Source organism: Propithecus coquereli, unplaced genomic scaffold (assembly GCF_000956105.1).
Source record: "Propithecus coquereli isolate 6110/MARCELLA unplaced genomic scaffold, Pcoq_1.0 Scaffold289, whole genome shotgun sequence".
Classification (NCBI taxonomy): domain Eukaryota; kingdom Metazoa; phylum Chordata; class Mammalia; order Primates; family Indriidae; genus Propithecus; species Propithecus coquereli.
The window spans coordinates 2,235,326-2,252,533 of record NW_012148496.1 but is presented as its reverse complement, the minus strand read 5'-3'; the positions used below and the strand labels follow the sequence as shown (position 1 = coordinate 2,252,533).

Here is a 17,208-nt window from a genome sequence, read left to right as displayed (position 1 = left end):
CCAGGCGCATCCACATATGTTTGTGTAAAAGGTTGCTTTGACTATTGTGTTGAGACTGGTTAGAGAGGAACACAGCTGGAACACTAAATTCTGTTGAGAAGTGATTATAATAAACCAGATCAAAGATGATGATGATCTCAACTAAGGAAGTGATAATTGCAATTACAGGGTGGATCTGAGAAATAATCAAGGAAGAGGCATCTGTGGACTTGGTGAGAGACTGAGTGATGACAGATCAGATGTAATAGGAAAAGGAGAAAAGAGAGTCATTCTTGGCCAACTGGGCAGAAGGTGGTACAATTTACTGAGATAGAAAAAACAGGGAGGAGTAGGTGAGGAGGGAAGCCAAAGAGTTCAGTTTGGGACACGAGGAGTTTGATGTGTCCAGGAGGTATTTTGGTGAATAAATCTGAAGCCCAGGAGAGAGATCCGTGATGGAGATACAGATCCTGGACTTAGCGATATGGTGACCAGATAGTCTTCGTTTAGTATCATGGAGGGAGGGGGTTCTATGGATCCCTCAGGTAATAGACAATCTCTGCATCTCCTAAAATTTTTTTCAAATTTTTGAGCTTAAAATAATAAATATTTATATATATAAAATATACATTTATTGGGGGAAAGGGAGGTAATACGAACTTGCTTTAAAAGGTCAATAACTCAAAGGAAGTTCAGGACCACAGAGAGAATGAAGGGACAGCCTAGATAAGTGTGCCCAGGGAGAGTGTCCTGACTGTTCTGGCCAAAAACCCAAAAACAGCACAGGTAAAGAACAGATGGAAGAGGATCTTGAAAATGAGCTTGGGTATCAGCAGGGAGAGGGTCAGAAGAAAGGGAGTGGTCTGAGGTCAATGCCCCTGACAGATCAAACAAGGGAAGGAAAAGTATCCACTGGATTTTCAACAAGGAGGTCATGGGTGATCTTGGCAAGAGAGTCTGTGGTCAGTTGGAAAGACTGAGTGAGTGGGAGGTGAAAAAACAGATGGTAAGTGTAGAAAACTCAGGAAGGGAAAGGAGAGTGCTAAGGAGGTAGCTGGAGAACACGACCAGGTACGCGCAGAAGATGGGAGAAACTTATGCAACGAGCACGAAACTTTAAAAGCACAAAGAGCCTTTAATAACAATTAACCAGACCAAACACACAGAAGCATTTAAGGAAGTCATAAAAGTAGAGCTCAGGGTGTCTACAGTGGTCAGGATAGATTTCAGGGAAGGGTTATGAATTGAGTTGAGCCTTGAATGATTAATAAGCTTTTGGGCAGGTGAGAATGAGCCATTAATTGGAAGAAATCTGAGAAAAATAAGACTAAACATTCATCTATTCTCCTTTTACCTTCTTTTGTTATTCAAAGAATATTTTCTCAGCTAATATGATATCTTTAGAATGGAAATTGCCTGTAACTCAGAGAGCAGCTACAAGTATGAAAGTATTAACAGTCACAAGATATATAACCCAATTTACAATTACTACTTGCATTTTTAGTCTTCGCACATGAAACCAGCATATTCTTTGGGGTCACATTGTTCATTTCCTCATTTGGAATTGTTAACAGCAGATATGGTGCTAAATCAATATAAGCTGGCGCTTCTATCACTTAGGTTTCAAACATCTTCCTATATATAAACACACCCATAAATAAAGGCGGTAATGTTGGAAGGAGAGAGATCTTTTAATAAGCAACCTAGCACAAGTAATTCCCTGCATATAGGAGGTTGTTGTAGAACCTAGCACATAATTAAACACTGTCTATTTAACTGAATTATTTTTCTCTTGCCTTTTTAAGAGAATGTACAAATGTTAATTTTCAAAGGTAACATTTATGTGTCTAAGTTGAACAGGTATTATTTAAATAGTAGCTTTCTAGCTTATTATAATTTATAAGTATACGAAGGGTAGAGTGTAGCTAGAAATATTATAAATAGTAGTAGATATCTAACGTAGCTGAAGCTTGGCTTCCCCAGAGATGGTCATTGCTTTAGGGGCTACACCTTTTAGTTGGAAGAAATCCCAGTATCTCTCAGTAATAGTCTTAGCCATTCCTTTCCTTCCTTGTCTTAAGTAGGGGTCAGTGTTCCAAACAGATCATCAATGCACAAAAGAGAAACCTGGCCATTGCTGTACAGACATCAGAGAAGCCGTCACCAGAGATGTTAAAGAATCTCATTTTCCTACCTAAGAGACAGTATTCTGTTATTTTTTCCCAGTTCATGACATCTGCTTCAAAAGAAACTCGAAGTAGATGAAACTTTGTGAAACTTGAGTTTCTGTGTTTTTATCCTAGTTTCTGGAAGAGGCCAGTTTGTTTTAAAACATACACACACATACACACAGGCACACATATTTTCAGGTTCTAACTCACGCCCCATCTTGGTACTTTATCCCCCAACCGGGGTGCCACGCTCTCCCCTTTGTACGGACACATCTCTCCTCACAAATGTTATTCTGACCTCGGGTCGTGGTCATTCTGTCAACTTAGGTTTTACTTTTCCAGAGGATGTGACCCATGCTTGGCGTGGTACAATTTATAACCTGCTGCCTCAACAAATATCAAGTTGGCCTTTGCAATTTTATGGTCAAAAACTTTGGATATGGGGATGTATTTTTGTAGAAATTGCGTATTCCATCGTTGCCTCTCATATGTCACAGCTTTATTACAGGCAGCAAAGGCAAGGCCTTTGCTAATGACTTCAAACCCCTGCCACACAAAGGGTTGTTTTTTATTATTTTCCAGGATTCTAAGCATCTTTCATTAGAGTAGTTTGGCCTGTTTCTGAGAGGTCTTTGTGATCACCTGATCTGCAGTGAGTGCTGTGTCTGAGGGTTACTGCCTCACCTCTCCTCAGGTCAGTTAGAGGCCTTAGCAGAAAACCTCTTCTGATTTGAGAAAATGTCATTTTAGAGCCCAGAATGAGAACACTTGATTATAACCTCTTGGGTTTATAAAAATAAGTCTCAGTAGCAAACTCTTTTAATGGCTATCATTTTTTTTAAACAAATAAGAATTGTCCTACTGATTTAAAGAAAAAAAGAAGATAACATTGTTCTTTAAACCTGGATGAAACCCAGATGAAATTGACATCAGTTCAATAATATCACAGGAAAACCTCTCAGTAGTGGCAATATTTTGGACACCTGCTGGGAAACCCTTTATTATGGAGCACAGTTGTTTGGTGGGAGCTTCAGGCCTCCACTGAACTGACTGGTAGTATTTCCAAAGCACAGTGTGAGGACAGACTGCATCATAACAAGCCCACACCAAAAGGCACTTGTTGAAAATATTCTGAGCGCTGGGCCTGCAAATCTACATTTTACCAAACGCCTCTATGTATCACTAAGCAGCACACGGTTTGGAAGCCACAAGCCTGGGAGACAGACCCGGAAAGCCTCCGTGGTCGCTAAGGCCAGCTTGACTGACGATGAATTCTTTGTCTCTCCTCCGCCCAGGTGCAAGTGTAATCTCCACGCCACCGTGTGTGTGTACGACAACAGCAAATTGACGTGCGAATGTGAGCACAACACTACAGGTCCAGACTGTGGGAAATGCAAGAAGAATTATCAGGGCCGACCTTGGAGTCCAGGCTCGTATCTCCCCATCCCCAAAGGCACTGCAAATACCTGTGAGTAACTTTGCGGGACAGCACCATATTCCTTGTGCACAACGAGCTGATACTGCCTCTAATTTCACCTGCAATGTGATTTTACTCCTCCTACCGGTTGTTTCATTCCTTTTCAAAATGCAGCTAATGTTTTAGGCCCTATTTTACCACTCATGAGCATGTTTTGGCACGCTGATCATCTGTTAAATTCAGTCTCCTATCATTCACATTAAGTGTGTTGGGAAATGATTCTTGAAATCACAGAAGCAATTTTTTCTAAGTAGATGGGACAAGGGGTGATTTTTTTCCTCCCCCAAGTTAATTTGCTATTAAAATAAGGCCTTGACAACTTTCAACTCTAATTTAATTTTAGCCATAAAGATCCTTTCAGAAATTCTCTGAATGTTCACAATCGTATTTTCTATACTGGGTAACCAAAGAGATGCTTTATCCAGAAAATGCTTCCCTTTCCAGTTTTAGCTAGGCCCTAACTTTGCCCAGTAAAATAATTGGCTTTTTCCAAATCCCAGCAGTTGCGCCATACCTGCCATGCGCCCTGCGAGTAGAGATCAGTCTTAGGTAGCGGGTACGCCTGTAGGCGTGTGGGCACCACATTAAGAAAAGAGATTTTTGTGAGGATGTGAAAGAGCTCAGGCATTATCTGTGTTTATAGGAACCGTGTGAGATGCCCCATTACCACTCACACGTGTGCCCCACTGAAATCCCAGATTATCCCTAGGAAAACAGGCTCTGACATACTCAAGGAGAAAAGTGATTAGTTCCTGAACAATTTGCCCAATTCCATGCATGGACCAATTAACCACCTGCAAAAGCCCAAGGTTTGCCATCTTCAAAAAGTAGAAAAGGAAGAGATTAGAATATACCCATTCAGTGAGAACTAAAAGAAGCAGCAGGACAGTGAGCACAGGAGAATGAGAACTTAAAAAGCCACTGGCTCCGTGCAAGGCTAAGAATGTTATCAGCCACTTCAAAGGAGCAGCTGTGAGAAACCAAACCTAAAAACCAATATCACAGGCACCAGGACCTTATCAAGTTAAATGTAAGAGTGATGGACCAAGTAACAAGCCACGAAGTGTGGGGGCATGAAATTATGATAAAATTTCTATGAAGCAGGAAAAATATCCTTCCAAAAGTTAAAAAAAATCCTTCTTTGTAAGAGTATTCATTTTCTTTCTGTGTTAAAGAAAAAACTGACTTCTTGCTCTTAAAATTAATACATTAAAACTCTGTTGAGCAGAAATGTTGATTTTTCAAGGCAATTTTATTAATGGAGACTCTGACCTTTCCTCAATTGTTGAGGGCCAGACGCGTGAACTCAGAAGGGATCTTGCAAGGTTATTTGTTGCAATCCCCTGTGGCTGGCCACCGAAGAACCCCCATGACCACAGTTGTCAAATTTAGTTTAAAGCTTTCCCAGAGTGAAAATGGCCCAGATTTCCTTTTCAGTGTCTACTGCTGCTTTAGTGGGGCAGGCTCGAAGAGAACGAGGTTCACAAACACTGGCTGGCGCTCTGGCTCATCCTCGGGCAGGCCAACTTGCCCACAGCCCTGCAGAGGCAGCTGGGCTGGGCTGTTGTGGAAGGCATCATCTTCTGTTCTAACATGACCCTGGTCTTCACCCCGTAACAGTGCTTCAAAGTGTTTGTTCATTTCAGGACATTTTCATGGGGAAGACTTTCTTATTTCAGCCAAGATTTCTCACTGAAATGGATTTCTTGCTATATTCTCCATGGAAATGACTTACATATCCCTAAGTGTTTGCATATTGAGGATCACCAAGTCACCACCTGGTCAAAAGAATGAAACCTCATTCAGTTTTCCTTGCAGGTCCAATTGTCCATCCATCCCTTAGTTTTTACTGGCTTCCTCTAGGCTTTTTTGGACCTTTTCTCATCTCTGTTAAAGTAAGAAGGTGACAGATGGACCCAATGGCCAAGGGGGTTCAATCCAGTGTTTCAGTGTGGCAGATACTATAAGAAAGATTTTAGAAATTATCTGCAGTGGTCCATCCTTGCAATGGAAAGAACCCCTTCAACTAAATCTCTGCACATCAGACTGTGCTTTAAAACCTCTAAGGAGGGAAGTAAGCAATGTAGTAGTTTGGTGCACAAGTTGCGGGATCAAATCCCAGTTCCTCCATTCACTAGCTGTGTGACCTTGAGGAAGTAAGCTAACCTCTCCAACGCTGCTTCCTTCCCATTTGTAATGTGCGAACAATAACAGTTCTTACCTCACAGGGGTTTTGAGAGGATTGGCTGTGATAATTCATGTAATGTGTTTGGCATAACACCTGTCACAAAATAAGTGTTCAAAAAGAATTTTATTTTTTAGGATTTTTTATAAGACAGTCTTATCCATTGTTGGACTGTTTTATTTAGGATAAAAGTTACTTATTAACATCAATATTGAGTGTCTCCTAATTTCTAACCACATATCTCTTTTTAAGTAGTAAAAGAACTATATTGACCCCAGTTTCACGTCTTCTCCAGGTTAACCATTGTCAACTTTATTTTTCATGTGATAATGTTTTCATGTCTCTTACCTGGTTGCCTCCCCTGGAAGTCCTCTAATTCATCAGTGTGGTACTTCAAGCCGAGCACAGGACTTTAAGCTCTTTTGTAGTTTTTATTTCATATTGGCTTTTTCTTACACACAGAGAGCATGCACGTGCACACACACACTCACAGGACTCTAGTTAGTACATTAAGAGTCAGTTATCTAAGTCAGGGGTATTTAAGATATATCATCTCCTAATATAAAAATACAAAACCTACGAAGTAAAACAGGAGGAGCTGCAACTTCTGGTCCTTCAACATTGACCCTTCAGTGGCCTAGAAATGCCACTCATATTATTAGATAATCTCTAGATTTAGCAGAATCTCAAGCTGCCAGGATACTTTTTGAATAGGATGGTGAGTTTCTGTCCATCCCCACAACTTTTAGCAAGAGAACAAGGAGGCCTTCATAATGGCAGGGAATTATAAGGTCTCCTTCTGAAGACAGTCCATCGTGCAGGGATAACCTAGATGGGACCTTGTTGGGAGTCATTAGGCTTTGGAGGTCCTGCATTCCAGAGCAACTCAAGGCCACTTTTGTATGAAGCATGTACCGCCAAGAAAGAAGAGTACACAAGGCCAACACTCTGCAGTATAACCACTCCAGTCTGCGAGACACCCCACCTTTCCCTGTGCTTTTCATACAATACACTTGGTAGAGGCAGAAGAGATAACTTTTGTGATAATGTTTTTATTCACATGCTTTTATTCAAGACCCAGTGTGTTTTCTTGGTCTTTTAAAGCCAATGCATGTGTATCAGTATATTTTTCTTATTTTTTTACAAAGCTTATGTTTTATAGAAAAGACATCTTTCTTCTTCTCCCTGTTAATTGAATGCCCTTTGAATTTCCTGTCCAACTTTGTCCAACTTTGTGCTTAATCATGGTACTCTTGATTCCCCACTGTCCAGCTCATTAATAAAAGCATTAAGTAACACTCTTTAAACTCTGATCCTTGTGGAATAACACATAATATTTTTCTACATATAGATACTAAAAACTTAGTAACCACTCTGTAGGAACCATAGCTCCAGCAAAGATAATACAGTATCTACATGTGTGCTTCTCAAACTCTGTTCTACTACCCTTGAAAGAATTCCATGTCCAAATAAGTTTGGAAAATGCTGTACACTATACTGATTCTCAGATATCCACATTATGTTATTGAAAACATTTGAGAAGTCCTACAGTAAAGTAATATATTTTACCCAATGTTTCCCAAACTTATTTGTTTCATGGAACACTTAATAACTAACTACTTAATAATAATAATAACCACTTAACTTTTTAAGAAACTTGTCCTCTTTTGAGAACATGCTGGTCTAAACAATTTCTTGCAGCCTACTGGTAGAAAAATCATGGAGACAGACAGAAAACCCAGCTAGTTCAGCTGCATTCAATCTTTTACTTTTCTCTTACCTACAGGTCTAATATTCTTCAAGGGAAGAAAATTAAATTGGTCTGACCTTGACATTATTTGTTTGTTCAGAAATCCAACTTGAATTGTTACACAATATGTAGAGCTCCTGTGAGTGATGGAAAGTAATTTGATGATTGTTCTATTCTTTTCTCTGGTATTAAATTTGCATTGACCAATTTATATTTTCCCAGGTGCACACATGTGTGTGTCATTATCTAGACAATTTCCTAAGTGCTTTACGTATATTAGTTCATTCTAAACACAACAGTCTTATAAGGTAGATCCCACTATTTTTATTTTACATACATGAGATCTTATGATTACAGAAGAAAAGCATCTTGTTTAAGGTTTACACAGGTAGGAAGAGTGAGAGGGAGGATATGAATCCAGGTATATCGTGACTCGAGGAATGCGTGTTGCACTATATTCCTTCTCAGGTGAAATTTGAACAACTTTCTCTGTTCTCCATTGGGATTTAGGCTCCATTTTGATACCTGTTTGAACAAGTCAGTCTTTTCTAAACTTGCCCTCTCCCAGATCTCTGCTTGTTATTTCTCTGCCTTCAAAGATTCCTCTTCTTTAATTACTAATGATCTTCATGTTCTCCACCCCTGCCTGTTCCCCAAGTTTTTTCCTTGACATTCCAATCTATTCTTGTGGTTTTGCTTCTTAGTATTATTGATTTATTAGTAATCAACCAATTCTGGCTTCAATCTTTCTAATGAATCTAGACAATTTTTTTCAGCTGTCTGCAAAGATCTCAAGGTTAACATACCAACATACCAGATACTAAACTCATTTCTTCTCCCCAAAGCACCTTTGTCTTCACTCTCTGTTGAAATTCTGTTCATTTTTCAAGACTGCTCCTCAATGCCAACTCCTCAATGAAGCCTACCTAGACTCTCCTATGCAAAATCAATTACTCTTCTGTCTAGAATCTTGGTAATGTATGTAGACTTACAACTAGTTGACTAACATAGTTATGATAATAATGATAGCTACCATTTATTAAGTTTACCATAGGTTTTTACACTTTGTGGAATGCTTTATGTGTTTTATTGGCTTAAATCCTCACGACATCCCAATGGGGTGTGTGCTATTTACTATCCCCATTTTACAGACAAGGAAATGCAGGCTGAGAAAGATTAAGTAAATTGTCCCAAGGTCCCACAACTAATGCATAACAGAGCAAGATTAAAGTCAGGTCTGTCTGATTATAGGAACTAAAACATTATCAATCTAAGTGTGGGACCATGTTTTATTCTTGGTCTTCATATATGTTTGTAGAATTAGTATTTTGGCAAAGAGATAAATAAACCTAATACCCCTGTAATGTACACAAGGATATACTGGCCTCCCGTAGATCCGCTTTTGTCTCCTGGAATATGTGGCCTTCACAGGTCATCAGCTCTAACACAAGAGCCTTCAGTCCCCTACAGTGAGAGACCATCTGAGATCTTGGAGGAAGTCCAACAGGAAAAAGACTCACTGATGCAAATGGCCCATCCAACCATTTGGAGATGGCACACTGGCTGGCTGGTTTTCACAGGCCTCCCTAAGTGGCATTCACTGCCTGGGTGGCTTGACCACTAGAAAGGTCTGACCACTAGCCTTTCAGGCTTAGAACCTTAATTCTGTCAGCCCAGTGAGAGAAGTTCTTCCTCGTATGTGTATGACCAAGCTTGTAGGCCCAGTATATAAAACCAGAGTACCAAGTTACTTATGCACAACCACCAGTTCGCAGTGCCTCATCTGAAGCACGTGGGAGCAGATAAAATTTAGAATTCAAAATTTTTAGGATTTTAGAAAGGTAATACAGTGCACATATATTATATTACAACAATACCCACAGCAGAATATTAGGCAGCACCATTTAATCAATCATTTTAATATTTCTGCAGCAAAGATATTATTCTCACCAACTGGGATGGGGGAGGACTATAAATAATAAGCTCATATCCGTTCCATCCCAGTTTTGCCACATAGGTAGTTCAGAGCGCATTAGGTTATACTGCAGGTATATTTTGGAAAAACTTTCAGTTTCACAATTTTTTTTTATTTGAAAACTGGAGATAAGAGTTCTGGGCCTGCAATAAATTAAGAGACAGTAGAGAGTGGTGGTTATGGGCCCAAACTCTGGAACCTGGACCTTTTGGGTCAAATTTCCTTCCCAACTGACTGAGACAATTCGGGCAAGTTACTCAGCCTCTATGTGTTTGAGTTTCCCCCATCTGTAAAATCAGCCTGATTATTGACTTCATAGGGTTGTCGTAAAATTAAATGAATTAAAAAACACAAAGCATTTAGACAGTGCCAGGCACACGGTAAACCACAATGAACTTAGTTGCTATGGTCATTACATTTTCACTGAGATCCAGCCCACGATCACCAAATTCTCCCCTTGGAGACAGCAGCTATATGGGGAGATATATTATGGCCAAATGCCTGTTTATTCATCCACAATGTGAAATAACAGCCACGGTGTTCAGATTAGTCAAGTGCTTATGACCAGTGTATTCTCCTTCCTGTAATTAAGTCTACGTGCAGGGCCAGATAATAATCAGAAGGTTGCTCGGTGAGCACGGGATCAGGAGGTCTAAATGACGTGAATGTTAATCACATCAGGCTGAAACATCCTGCCATGTCCATCCCACACTGGGTTCGCCTCCCTCATGCCAGCAGGACACTGAACGTCTGGAAGTTTACAGGTTGCCACTCTCTCTCCCTGAGACATGCCAGGACAGCACTGCCACCGTATGTTTCAGGACGCACCTTCTCCGCATTTTGATTGGCTGGCTCTTCCACTCTTCAGTTATGTTAACACAGTGAGGCAGGTCAACGTCACCTCTGTCCAGTCTGTCACACGCGCTCAGGCCCCAAGCCCTGCTACTGCTCTAACATGGCTCTGACATCTCTGTTTGGGTCATTTATACGGTGATTTCACGCGTGCTCTTGTGAAGGCAATCTTACTTCCCTCACTTTCAAGTCCCTGGGAGACGATCACCGCACCTCCCATCGACCGCAGTTTGAACCAGGGGCTGAGGCTGGAAGGACATTGGAAGTAATTCCTCTGGAATACAAATGAGTCTGCAGAATGTTTTCTTGCTCATTACCTACCTCTTCAGCTACAGGAATTTCTTTCGGAGTTAGAGCTCCCAATGGCTTCGGTCTGGCCATAAGATCTAGTCACCTACTTGATGGGTTTTTTCAAATCATCTACCACAACAGTGGTAATTTTGAAGCATGCCAAATCCTTATCCCTTCTACTTCCTTCCTGATGAAAAGTTTCTGAAACTTCCATTGATGCTCAGAAGGTGTTATGGCTTTTAGCACTGCATTCATCTGCTTCTGAAGATCAGGTATTTATTTTTGAGATCTCCATCATGTTGACTTCCTTAAGCTTAACTATGTACCCTTTAGCTATTTACGTGGTGTGGGAGGGTAGTAAGATTTTTTAAAAAGAAGAAGAAAATATCACATTACTACATTACATAATTCTACTAGGTTCTTATCCTTCTAATTGCAGCAGAATGCCCTTAGAACAAACATTAAAATAAACATGGGAACAGGAATGGCAGGTTGAGGAGAGAATAACTGCAAGTGCCTACAAGGCTAGTACCTTTTCATTTTATTGGCACATGGGGCATAATGGCCTTCTGGTTTACTCAACATGTATGTATGTCTCTGGCTGAAGCAACATTTGTATTCTAGAAGAAGCATTGCTATTATACATATATACTGAGCATTGCAGAAACTTCTATTAAAGCTCATGCACACCTGTGCTTCATTTCCTCAGTGCCAGCTTAGCAATGTCTCAGACAGGGACGAGGAATCACAGGCTCCGATGGTAACTATAAAGGGCAACTCACTTGCATCTCTTTGTGCCTCCTCTGTAAAATGAAATGGTTGAATAAGATGATTTCTTAAATTCCTTTTAGCTCTCAATTTTTTATCACTCTTCCTGAATTAGCTCATCTAGTATCTTCCTTCCTTCCTTTCCTTCTTCTTTATCTACCTATCATCTGGTTTATCTTTCCCAAGTATTTTGAGGTTGTTCAGAGGTGGATTTAAGTTAATGAAGTTTAAACATCAGGGTCCCTCACTGAACTCCTTCTAAATAAAAGAATTCAATTTGCTATGTAACTTTATATTTTAATGTTATATTCTTTCTCTTAAAGAGAGCTCTCAGATTTGTATATAATTTACATCCCACAAAATCTGGATTTGCCCCTGGATGGGATAGGAAAAAAGACAAATACAAATAAGAGTATCAAAATAGGAATTTAAAAGGAAGATCTGAGAAAAGGAATGGAAAGAAAATAGGCCAAACATTAAAATGCTAAACAGTTTCCCCAGTTGAGCATCAAGCTGAGCTCTGAGCCTCAGAATTTCATGGAAGGCAAAGCAGTGAGAGGAATTTGTACATTATATAACTCTTACTATCAGAATGGAGGATGTGTTCAAAGACATTTAATGTTAGTATTAACAATTAATATTCATAAATCTTGAACTCTAAGAAATGTCTTAGTGTAATGTTTTATAGGTGAAAAAATCATACTTTGACCAAAAGTAGTATTTTTCACAATGATAGAATCCATTATGGAAACAGGTAATACATTTTTGTTCAAATATACATTGAGCAATTCTGCCATTATCAGGCATTGTCCTGTGCAGATACGCGAGATACAGAAAGGACCAGGACATGGAGCTTGTCCCCTCAGACTTGTCAGGCAAACACATAAACAATTAAAAACTAAGTTGATAAATTGATCATGGAGGCCTGTACAAAGGAGAGAGGAGCTAACTCCTACAGGGATATGGAGAATGAAGGGAAGAAATAACTTCTGAGCTCAGTTTTAAAGGTAAAAATATTCTTTACATAATAGTTGTCACCTCACAGGAAATGTTTAAAAAACTGTCAACATTGCCTAGAAATTTTCTCAGCACAATCTGACTCTCATTCCCTTGGCTTATGGGCAGAGTGCCTGTTGTAAAATAGAATCGCATTCATTGATTCGTTCCTTACAGACCCCAAAGTCACCCCACCTTCCACGAAATGAATTCTTGCAATTCATTTCTAGGTCTTCCTGTCTTATTTCCTTGAGTATCTGAAGGATTTCTCATGGCTTACCTGTAGCCTTTTTAATGAATGTGATGGGTTTACTACATTCTTTAGTTATCTGTAGAGAACCAAAAACAAGGTATTTGGACATTAAAATAAGAAACACTAAGAAAAAATAACTTTTGAAAATATACTAATGGACATCCCTTGGTGTTCAGATATTTTCAAAGTCAAAAATATTTATTCAAATGAGCAGTTGAAAAATCTTTTCTAAGCAATTCCCATTTTACAGCAGTGGAACAGAAAGTGATTCATCTGGCAGCACCTCAAAAAATCGTAAGCCACAAAATGAGGAAAAGCCTGAATTTTAAGCATCCAAGGTTAGGTAATAGAAAACATCTTCATGAGGAAAATAGAATCTCATAATAGCCTTGTTTGGTGAGGTTTGTATACTTGGCATGAGCATTGTTCCCCTGCACTGGTATCCCCAAAGGAATAGAAAAATTTCTGCGTCTTTCTAAAGTATTCAACTACTACATCAAACAGTCTTGCAGGCTTGCTCTCCATTGTGTCTGGCCAAACACCCAGAGAACTTCACCTTGCATTATGCATGGCCCTCTAACTCCCTGTAAGTTTGAAAACACATGAAAAGTCTCTTCCTGCCATCCTAACTTCCATTCTCTTTGATGGATTACAACAGGGAAGCGGTTCCTTGCAATGGAGCAGGATTTTCAATCATGGGGAAATTTGGAGCTTCTGCAATTGATACTAAAATTATGATGCTGCCATCGTACCTCACTCAACAGGGGATTTGCAAAGGAAAAAAATAAAGATTCAGTACCAGCTCACTGTCACGCTGTGGCAAAGATAGTCTGCTGGAGTGTTGGGTCAGGAATTCAGCAGTCCTTTGCAGAAATTGCATTCAGCTTGAAATTCAGTTCATAGGATAGAGTCAAAACATGGAAATAGAAATTTAGATTTCTAGTTTGGGTTGATCAGTGATCAGTAGTTAAGCTGAAGCACTATAAACTCTGAGCATTTAAAATCAAGAGATTTTTAATATATCGAATACCTGAAAATAAAATTTCATTCTATCCAGGGTTTTAAAAAATCATAGTAAACCTTATTTCTTCATTCTCCTCTCCCCACTAAGAAATAGGAAAATAGCTCTTGGTTTTAAAGAATACAAAGCAAGAAATCTCTGAGCAAGGTACAATGACTAGTTAAAATAAGCAGCGGGCAGTTGTTCAAAGATAAATACTAAAATAGAAGCTTAATGATTCTTACAGTTACCACCTGTTACTACACCTCAATGTTGTGGAGAACAAGTCTGAACAACTCATTAACAGCTATCACTTATCGGCTACACACCGTGTGTCAGACATGTTTATGGATTACCTCATTCAATCCCCATGACAGCCCTATGCGGTAGATATTATTAGCCCCTTTTTAGATGAGGAAGCAGGCACAAAGCAGCTAGGGGACATGCCTAAAATCACCCAACTAGTCAGTAGCAAAGCAAGACTCTCACTCAGGTCTATTTGATTCTCATCTCAGACTCTCACCCACACTGCTACCTGAATTTAGGGGCAAGGGTGTAAATCTCTGGCTTTTAATTAGCAGTATCTATTACAGTGATGCTTTTTGAACCAGCTACGACAATAGTAATCATAGCAGAGATGAATATAGCACATACTACCTATCAAGCAATGCTCCGGGTGCTTGAAATCTATCAGTTTATAAAATCCTCGCAACAACCCTAAGAGGTAGGAAACTGAGCCACTGAGGGTGGAAGTAACTTGCCCCAGGTCACACAGTCAGCGAAATCTTAGGCGTCAGAGTCAAGCTTCAGACTCAGACAGCCAAGCTCCTGAGCCCCTGCTCTTGGCCACAACACTATATTGCTTAGTGAGGAGTTTTAATCTGGATACAGACTAAATTCATGCCCACATTTATGCCAAGTCCAGCCACATTCTGAAATGGCTCCACTACCTTAGCACAACTTATGAATTAAAGTGAAAGCTGAAAAATCGATGAAGTCCATGATCAATATGAACAACCTAATGTATTCTTGAATTATTCTGCTCAATTAAGTTTCTATTACAGAGTTTAATCCACATATCTGACAAGTAAAAGAGGAATAAAAATGATGGTTATGTGAGATTAATCAAATAAAGTGCCAAATGATTTTCAACAGCTGACACATGCATCTCAACACATTTAAAAAGATCTATTGCATGTGTGGATATATTTGCACAGGTCCACAAAGTGTATATTTGGTACTCTGTGCACAGAACATAAGCCTAGCTCAATATCTTTTTTGAACCACATGCAAATGTTCATTAACCTTATATGCAAGCATGAAATGTTTGATGTCACAAGGATCCCTCGAATCAGCCGTTGAAATAAATATATATACATATACACACACATATATATTTCTACGCCAATTTCCTAATGGTCTGAATGTTATCATATGTCAAGTTACTAAGATTTTTTATTATGTTAAAGATGTCATGTACTAATAAATAGCTAACAGCTTGTCTATTGTTTTCTTTCTCTCCAGGTATCCCCAGTATTTCCAGTATTGGTAGTAAGTAAAAAATCACCAAACCCAGTCTAGCCTAGCTTTGCTTTGTTGTTCAGCTCCTCAGATCTATTTTCCCAGTGTCCATTTCTGATATAATAGGGTACTTGCTTTGTGAATTGCATTTTTTTTGTGTTGGTTTTCCGCCCAGATACGCTGAGAGCACAGATAAAGTAGTTATTTATGCATAAGTCTTCTGCGGGCATGGCAGAGCCACTGCTTTCCTGACTGCTTTTGACCAATGAAGGCCACGGAGGTGCAATTACTTAGATGACCATAACTTATTTTAGCAAAAATATAATAGTCCTACTTACTCATACTTAGTAACCAACAAACAAATTGAACTCTCTCTCTCTAGGACTGACTGTGGATTTCCAACATAATTTAGAAAAGCAGAGAATGAATGCCAATGAATGCCTGGGGCATATTCATCAGAACTCAAGGCAAAGGCCATGAAACCAGGGAAAAGGAATTTTGTTAATATATTAAACTCTGGACTTTGTGAAGGCCTGAAAGAGGCAGATGTGTGAGCACTAGTCTTTCTGGAGGAATGAAGGAAAACGATAATCAGTACATCCATTTCTCCCTCCTAAATTACAGTGAGCCATGTCTCTGGGACTCCTTAGGTTTAAGGTTGATAGAGAAGAGCTATAAAAAATACATGCAGAATTTAGGATTCAGAGTGCTAGAAAATCCTGCTAGAAATCTAAGCAATTAAAGAGAAATCCCTCTTCAAGCCTTTGTGGAATACTTCTCCAGACTCCCTGCAAAGAACATTCTCCCAGCTGTCGTGGGAGAGCCAGTCTGTAGCTCCCTGTTCACACACACAACAATGATACCCTAATACCAAACCTGAAATGCTTGTGAGAAAATGTCTAATAACTTTCCAGAGCAGAATTTTACATATTTTTGTATATTGCACCCTTTATCTCTGATGGCTAAAACCTTGGAACAAAAGCTGAATAACTGATTAGAAATAAAGTACTGAGGAAGCCAAGATTATGCACTGTCAGTGAAGAGAAGAATTTTCACTGTGGTGTCACCCTTCACAGGCCCGTGTTATAGGTGCTGTGCCAGGCAGGGTGACCGCAGTATAAATAGCAGTTGAAGAATTGCAACACCCAATATCCATGTAAAAAGCAATACTCTGATAATTTGGATAAAACAACTTCCCACTTCTTGTAAATGCACAGTCAGGTCTTCCAATTTATAAATCAACCCAGTTTACCTAAGCTTGTGAGTAGGCCTGGACACTGATTTGTTAAGAACTGAATGTGGTAAATGCCATGAAAATTGGCCACTTTGTAAATAGAAACAGTGTTCACATCCATTTAAATACCAGCCTAATGCTACACATCCCCTTTGTGATCTTGTTGAAACAGCATCAGTTTTATGAACTTGCAAATGAGAGCCTCAGCTCTGATAGTCTAATTTTTCTGCTTTAGTATCCTCCTTCGCATTTGCCTAACTGTATATATACCCCACAATGTGCTCCTTTCGGGCCTTGACAATTGCATTTGCACATGCATTTTAGAACAACAGGGAACCAAACAGAAGCAAGCGGAGACAAATTATGGAGGCTGCTATAGTGTCTGGCCTGTCAAAAGTTTCAGAAATGGATGGATGGAAAAGTAGTTCTTTGGCGTTGGGGTGTCTTTCTGTTTGGAGTGTCAGTTGTGTGTTGCATGGACCCTCTGACTGTCCTGCTCACTCAACATCCCATTCGGCCGCCTCCACCGCATCCCCCATCTCTGAGCATCAGCAGATGTTGACCTTTAACACACCAAATCGGGAAATTCCAGTTTGGTTTTGCTTTGTTTTATTTTGAAATCAGTGGTGACCTGAAAGGATGCTTTGTTGTGCCTTTGGAAAATGTATTAACCTTTATTGTCAGGAACCTAGGAAAATTTAACTCCTAATACCTAACAGAAACCCTCCGACTAAAAGTGATAGTTTGTAAGCCACC

General features: G+C 39.5%; 1 protein-coding gene across 2 annotated transcripts in view; it reads left to right on the top strand.

Moving 5' to 3' along the window:
• Nucleotides 1-17,208, top strand: part of NTNG1 (netrin G1) — a 385,394-nt gene that overhangs the window by 290,105 nt on the left and 78,081 nt on the right. For both annotated transcript variants that reach the window (XM_012648511.1, XM_012648510.1), the window contains exons 4-5: nt 3,446-3,618; nt 15,222-15,248. In XM_012648511.1, the coding sequence (XP_012503965.1) occupies nt 3,446-3,618; nt 15,222-15,248 (200 nt within the window). The remainder of the gene's footprint in view (nt 1-3,445; nt 3,619-15,221; nt 15,249-17,208) is intronic.